Here is a 7,965-nt window from a genome sequence, read left to right on the forward strand (position 1 = left end):
CTAATACCAATTGAATGTGAATTCAGCTGTGTGGCCGTGAACATGAAAATTAGGTCCGCAATGGTCCTGATGTTCTTTAAGAATACGTTTGCTAGATCAAGTTTCATCATTATCATAACCAGTCTGGCTACGCACACTGAAGTGCAAAGCCTCTGTCATACTTCTCCAACAACCCCGGGCATGTGCTAATGGTGGCCATATTGTCCCTGCACACTTCTTAATCCCATCCCTCCGCCTAACTTTTTGCCGCCTCCTACTACGCTTCCGTTTTCTTGGAATCCAGCCCGTAACCCTTAATGATCACCGGTTACCTTCCCTCCTCATTACATGCCCTGCCAATGTCCATTTCGTTTCTTGATTTCAATTAAGATGTCATTACCTCGCGTTTGTTCCCTCAGCCAATCTGCTCTCTTCTTATCCCTTAACGTTACACCCATCATTATTCTTTTCTTCAAGTTTATAACGGGCCTAACATTCATGTTCTGCCGATTACTTTGGTGTTATGAAATTTTAGCAATCGTGGGCAACTCCTCTGTAGTCGACTGCCTGTAATGCGAAATTTAATAATAGGACACTTAGACTGCGAGATTTGCTCGTGCTGCGACTACGTTCTTAAAATCAACACCCCTCTATGGCCACACACAACCTATTTTATCAGGTTAGTCACGGGCCTAATGTTTTGAAAACTCCGCAGTTGGTTGTCTTTAATCGTAAATATCATCCTGGAGCTGTGATACAGCATGCTTATAAACAACATCTATCAGTGCAGGTTCAAAACAGACCTAAAAGCTTTCAGCCACTTCGAACTGTATTCTTCTCTTACAGTAACGCCTTTATATATAAAAAAGATGTAATGCGCTTGATCTTCATGGCCCTTCGCCATCTCTTTCCCTAACTCTTCGCCATCCACCGTTTTTATAAAAATGGCGTGATCGTCTGCGGAACGGGGGATGTTGCGGTATGCATCGTGCCAGAACACCAATGATAACGTTGCTTGAATAAAGGTGCCGCTATTCTTTTTATCTCGTATTAGCTCAAAATCAAAAGCACAGATTAACAAAGCGTCAAAAATATGTCTAACGTGGAGCTTTGCTGCTTAGAGATAGTCTATTGTTAGCTGCAGTTTTTTAATTACATTGAATGGCACCCACGTCTCCCATATCCCAGTTGTCGTTGCTAAGCTCGCTTGCGTTTTCTACTTCGATAACAGACACATTAATTTGCACAGAATTAACGCCTTAGTCTCTTCATTCATGGCAAGGCATTCAATGTGTGCTTTGATAAATAGTGACCCACCCTACCTCCTTAGTAATATCATTACTGACCTCGCGAGTAAGCGCAATCGTTTAAGATATGACGAAGGTCCGTGGCGTATTCGTTGTGTGTGTGTTGAAAATAGCTTCGAAAATTTTCGGCTGTGCGCGCAGAAGTAGCATTCATATTGTATTGTCTTAGGAAGCGCGTGAAAACAACACAGAACACGGTGTGCTTGCACAGTAGCTTTATATTGTCATCAGACTGGTCCAGCGTTCCTTGACTAGTTGCACACGCACCACGTGCCTTGGTCGCAATATCCGCCGCCAGAGCCCAGTGACTTGCAGTAACTCTTGCAAGCGTCGGCCTTGCAGCCAGACGCGCGAGCTGCAGAAAAGCGAAAGGGCCTCATTGACAATAGTGACCTTCCTTCGTGAACTGTCTCTCTAAACGGTAAAATCGTGTACTTCAACTGCAATCGTACCCCGACAGGCACACGTGCTACTCTCATTCACTGCTTTTGATAAGCCCAATGAATGCATGTAAAAGGAAGACGATATGTTTCATCAACTGTATGTGGCGCTTCGTTGTCTTACGTGCCTCTTTCGCTTTGAATGAGTGGTTGGTGCGGCTAATTCTGACTTTTCAAGCTTATATCTATGCAGTAGACGGAAATGTAATTAATAAGAAACTTTACCTCGTTTGTTGCAAGAAGGCTTATCTATCTATCTATCTATCTATCTATCTATCTATCTATCTATCTATCTATCTATCTATCTATCTATCTATCTATCTATCTCTCTCTCTCTCTCTCTCTCTATATATATATATATATATATATATATATATATATATATACATATATATATATATAAGAAAAATGTTTGCGCGTCACCAAACTCTCCTGCATAGACAAATCAGAGCTGCCTGCGACAACACCTTTCTTTGCGGGTGATTGAAATTGTCAGGTTGTGGTTTAACGTTCTCGAGCACGTTTGGCACGCATCCAGCATCACTCTGGCAGCTGTCCCTCGCAGAATGTAAGTTTTACCGGTAGTTTTGTCCTTCCGTAGGTCGCTGCCGCTAATTTTCCCCCGCCACCACAAGCTGAGCTAGGCGAAGAGGACCAATCGCAGACCCAGGCAATGCCCCTCTTCATCCGACAATTTACTTTCACTGCTACATACCGGAGCCACCGAAACATACTCCACTGGTGCGCCTTCCTTGCTTCTTGTGAAACAATTGATAAGAAAGAAGCTGTCAAGGTAGGAAACTATGTTTGCTTGAAGAGCATGTCATGCGGTCCGATGTATCTACATATAATAAAAATTAAATTCTAGGGTTTCACATGCCAGAGCAACGCTATTATAGTTAGAACGCCGTAGTGGAGGACTCTGGAATTCTCACCACTTGTGGTTCTGGAACGTGCCCACAATGCACAGGGCACGGGCGTTTTTGCACTTCGCCTTCATCAAAATGCGAGCGTAGTGGCACAATTTCCATGCCGCGGTCTCGTACTTAGCAGGGCAACACCACATCCACTAAATCAAAGCGACATGTCACCTATATACAGGGTGTTTCACGTAACTTGAGCCAAGTATTTAAAGAAGTGGTTAACTGCAACTGAATGAAACCAAGGACATTTGTTTGCGGTCATGTGGTGCATCTCAGGGTATTTTTGTACAGCGCCTACTTAAATAATTAACTAGAACAAATTAATAAATTTTTAATCATATTAGGGCCAAGTAGGTTTTCTTACGTTCTAAAGGGCATTAGAAAACTACCGATACCATTTTTTGGGCAACGTACGTACAGTCGACCAAGAAAGTTTACGAACCACGGTATCTCAGAAAATTCAAAATGTACGAGCAGCCTTTAAAAGCAGCCAGTAAAATTGTGCATCGCAATGTTGTTCGCATATGCCACAAAAGGCTAAAAGTGGGAATAACAGGCTGTGTTTTGAGACTGAGGAGACATTCAGCTTTGGGTCAGATCTCTTGGTCCGTGAACTTTTTTGTTCGACTGTACATGCTGCACGAAGATATTTTCCGGCGTTTAGAGAGCCCAAAATATGAAATAAGTCTTACGTGACGGCGCACATGCGCTACCGTATTGCAACCCTCCCGACCGCGCTTCGTGAGAAAGAACCGCGCTCGTGGACCGTGGCGAAGTGAGCGGTTGCGGCTCAAGGCGTGGTCTTACGAGTGCGTCATCATCTTTGACGGTGGCCCGCGGAAAGGAAGCACCGTCGTCCTTAAGAAGCGATAAGCTAGACGCACTGTTGAGCCCGCTGCAATACCATAGCACACGAGCGCAGTCACATGGTTTTGTTAATAACATCGCGGGTTTTCTTTAAACGGCGGAGAAAATCACCTCGAAGCATGTACAGTCGCGATCAATTTGAAGGTGATCGCTCGATCGGCGACCAAAACTAGGAGCAGCGCCACGTTACGTCATCAACGTCGGTCGAGAGGGAAACATCAGATAGCTCCCCTCTCACTCTTTCGGTGTTCCCGGAAAAGGTGTCACTCCCGTCAGCGTTCAAGGCATAGCCTGCGAATTCATTTCGACTGCGTTATGAGCTTTTGCACAGAGGCGTCATTGTTAGGCCAAGATATGCATGAGGAAGCGACGCACACAGATCTTTGTCATGAAAGGGAAACAAACACAAAAATGTGGCGAGTTGGTCTTGGGGGTGGTGGTTGCAGCCTGGAAGAGCCTAATAGGGGAAGAAGGCAGTGCAATTTTTATCTTCGCAGTTCCGAAATCGGCCGCTATGCTGCTTGGAAGGCCCGCCAGTCGATGCTCGCGCGATCACCTTCAAGTGATCGCGACTGTACGTTGCCACAAAAAATTGGATCGGCCGTCTTGAAATGCCCTCAAAAACGTAACGTAACGCACTTGGTCCAAAAGCAAATATAAAAAATTTTCCAGTATTGACCTTACTAAGTAATTAATTAAGCGGAATACATAAGTTATTCTATAGAGCGCCAAATGACGGCAGACCATATGCCTTTGGTCTCATACAGCCGCGGATAAACAGTTCTTTAAAACCCGGGGTTCATGTAGCGCGAAACACCCGGTATATATACCGGGTGTTTCAGCGAGCGCTTTCAAAATTTTTTCAACTTTGTCGAAGGAGAGGACGTTATTGTACAAAAATAGAAATGCATAACCGACTAAATAAAAATCAATATTTGGGTTTTTAAAAACAATATGGGCCATATTGCCATATGTCCAATATGACCACAATGCAATTTAAATATTCTAGCGCCGTGTCGTTAGTTCTCATGCAGGGTCCACATGGAATGAATTCTCAGTATGACACCAGTTTCTAGATCTTAATTACCGAACTTTGCCGAGAAATACATTGCCGTTCTAGTTACTTTCTTATCGAAACATCATTTTATACGTTTAAGCAAAAAAAAGTAGTTGGAACGCCAAAGCATTCCTTTTTCACTGTTTGGGGAATTATTATTCTGAAACCGGTGTTATCCTGAGAATTCGTTCCAAGTGGATCCGCTTTTCGAACTCCATGGCTAGAAGTTATAAAGTGCAATATGGAGCATAAGGTAATTAGTTAAAGCATAGTGAACTTATTAAAAACATAATTAGCGAATGTATTAGCTGATGGTGCACTTAAATTTTTGTGCAAATAATGTCCGCGTCTTCGAGCACACCAGCATATGAACTTAAATGGTTCTCTCTGCGACAGGCAACCTTTAACACTGTTGAAAGTTCAAATTGAAACAAACACACACACACATATATATATATATGTATATATATATATATATATATATATATATATATATATATATATATATATATATATATATATATATACAGAGACAGAGAGAGAGAGAGGGAGATATGCAAAATCGAACTCTGGCAGAAATATTTCAGTTGTTTAATCTTGGCCAGCGACGAACTCAACGCTTCCTGATACAGTCGTATCTGAGCTTCCTAAGAATATATTGGTAATAAATACCTTACAACACAAACATATACCTAAATATTATACGTACCTTCTTCACTGCGCTCCTCGGATATTTCTCCTGTTGCAGTGATCATGACCACGAACGCTGCTGCAGAAGGGCAAAAAAGATATCAACAGAAAATCCTAGAGAACATCAACGTCCTTTTTTTAAGGATCTGTTGACTCCACCTTCAGTAAGGTGGAGTCAACGGTGGAGTCAACGGTGGAGTCAACGGTGGAGTTCAGTACGGTGGAGTCAATTGAATGCGAATCGATCGATTCACATTCAATAAGACACACGACAGAGTATTAATTCGCTTGAATTCTCCTGAAACCTCAGCTGTATGCTTGCACGTAAAATATGTGCCAGAAATTGTTTCTCGGCCGCATCACCGTTTGTCCACTGCTCTGTGTTTAGGAGTGCAATTCGCCTCCAGTGCGCCATGGAATATATTTTTGTTATATTGAATGCGTTTCTAATTGGCATAGTCTGTTTACCTGCTATTACTGCAACCAGGAAGATGGCAGAGGTGAACCTCATCTTAGCGAGAAGTCTGGCTGTGTCCTGCGAGCAAGAACAAAATTGACATTTCCCGTGGCTTAGAACACACAGCGTATGGCAGCACAGAATTTCAAGTGCACTAAACAATCTGCATGTTTATGCATTTCAAAAAATATATATATAAATTACACGTGAGCAAGTTCTTTTTCTGGTTGAACTATAAGAATTCTTACACTTCGAGAACAAAAAAACAACTTAAAGACTTATAAAACAGTCTTGTCTAATGCTCAAGCATGCAGCAGGACTTTCTTTAACTTTTACCTAAAGCTCATGAATGGACTTATTTTGACAATCAAAATCGCGAAAGCTCTGCTTTAATTTGAAAATTGAAACTTTGTACATGAAATTTCCCGAATATATGTGTTTATGCTATAATAACATTCCGCACTGATGCAACTGATGATTCCGCACTGATGTCGCAGAGGGCACATAAAAAAGGAGAAGAGCACTACTTGTTCAAAGACAAGGCCATAGTGCACCTAGTGACAGGGCCAATGCAGACGAGAATATATTTACTACCCGTAGTGATATAAAAAAATCTCACCTAAAAAGATAAGATTCAGTGATCAGACGAAGTCTTGAACTGCTCTGCAACTGCAAGACTGACAAAGGCAACACACTGAGCCTCTTTAAATCTATCCGAGCCCGGAATTTCACGTGCACGGGGCGAGGTTTAGCGTAGCTGGTTAACGGATGCGCTATGTACGTTTTGCTATTTCTCGGTCGGGGTTATCCACGTGCTTCAGGTCATATTAAATCGTAAAGCAATGAAGCCTTTGAGGACAATGTACTCAGGCGGCGGAAACCGGATACATAATTCTTTGTGATGGCAACGCATATTTACATTCACCACATGCTTAAACGACGTTTTAGGTTTTGTTAAATATCTCATTTTGAAAAATGACTTGGCCTATGCTACCATAAACTGGATCAGGGATGACTTTATAACAAATTTCAGAGTAGGGTGGCTGAAGCTTTTTCAAAATACTGTCTTATGTTGATAACGAACACAGCCAAAAATCGCACTAAACCACTGATCATATGCACACTTGAATCGCTGTCATATTGTTCGTTCAGAAATGTTTGTTTACAACTACAACTCATACACCTTTTTTATTACTGCTATGTTCCCCGCAGATTGTCTTTGAAATGTGCATAACACTTATGGATCATCCGGCTCACCACCATTGTTGGGTCACAAGGCGGCAAAGGGACGCAAGAACAAACAAGTAGATTAAGAAGGAAAGAAAAGAATGTTTATGCAGGAGTTACGTGGAACTTAGGGCCACTCAAGATGGTCTAAGTAAATCCGACCCAGCGTTTGCTAAATGTTGTTGCTGAACGGATCCACTCAGTGTCCTCCCAATCAACATTCTGTTATGCAAACGGAAGACGCCGCTTGGTACATTTATCTACTGGTCTTTGCTCCACTCCTTCCTAACTTCTTCTTGCGTCTCGCGCAAACATAGCACCAGCACTCTACGCACATAGAAGAATACGAGCTGGCGAAACAGTACCATAGGAACCGGTAAGCTTGCATAATTAGAGCAGTTTCCAGGGATTGCAACGAAAAACTCTGCAAGAGAAAGGTTTTCTAACTTACTTTGGCTTGTTGTGGTAAAACATTGCAGGGTCAGCAAGGCATGTACGAAGACCAGATGGAAAAAAATTGTGCAAATACCACACCGTACGGAAATCGGCGGTATAGTACGTAAATGAAAACATTGTTCAGCGTTCCGCAAAGCTTTACGGCATTCACAGATGCGGTGCCATATATATATATATATATATATATATATATATATATATATATATATATATATATATGTGTGTGTGTGTGTGTGTGTGTGTGTGTGTGTGTGTGTGTGTACATGTCTGTATGTGAGTGTGCGTGAAAACTTTTAATCACCGAACCCTGCAGTGAAACAGGTTGCAGAACAGAATCACGTGTGAGGAACAATAGAAGTTTACTGACGTTTAGGAAGGGCAACGACCTTCACTCCGACCGCTGGTATCATGAGGGCAACAGTTCTAAGCACACGCAATTCAATGCAAGTGGTTCTGGAATTCGCAATGGTTGGCAGAAACGTGCCTTTCAGCCCATCAATCAGAGTGGGTTGTTCAGTCACAGAGCCCATTTGTTCAGGGGTGGTATGCAGTAGCGCCTTTC

General features: G+C 42.3%; 1 protein-coding gene across 1 annotated transcript; it reads right to left on the reverse strand.

Moving 5' to 3' along the window:
• Positions 1-1,537: 1,537 nt before the first annotated feature.
• LOC142564718 (uncharacterized) lies at positions 1,538-5,774 on the reverse strand. Its single transcript, XM_075675853.1, has 3 exons — positions 5,732-5,774; positions 5,283-5,339; positions 1,538-1,641 (listed from the first exon to the last, which is right to left on the reverse strand). Exons 1-3 carry the CDS (start codon positions 5,772-5,774, stop codon positions 1,538-1,540), a joined length of 204 nt encoding a protein of 67 aa, XP_075531968.1.
• Positions 5,775-7,965: the final 2,191 nt, after the last annotated feature.

This window comes from Dermacentor variabilis, chromosome 11, assembly GCF_050947875.1.
Source record: "Dermacentor variabilis isolate Ectoservices chromosome 11, ASM5094787v1, whole genome shotgun sequence".
NCBI classification, from domain to species: domain Eukaryota; kingdom Metazoa; phylum Arthropoda; class Arachnida; order Ixodida; family Ixodidae; genus Dermacentor; species Dermacentor variabilis.

Coding starts and splice junctions, on each gene's coding strand:
- LOC142564718 (XM_075675853.1), bottom strand. CDS start 5,774: ATGAGGTTCACCTCTGCCATCTTCCTGGTTGCAGTAATAGCAG. Junction 5,340..5,731: donor CCTGGTTGCAGTAATAGCAG/GTAAACAGACTA, acceptor CTTCTGCAGCAG/CGTTCGTGGTCATGATCACT. Junction 1,642..5,282: donor CGAGGAGCGCAGTGAAGAAG/GTACGTATAATA, acceptor GCTTTTCTGCAG/CTCGCGCGTCTGGCTGCAAG.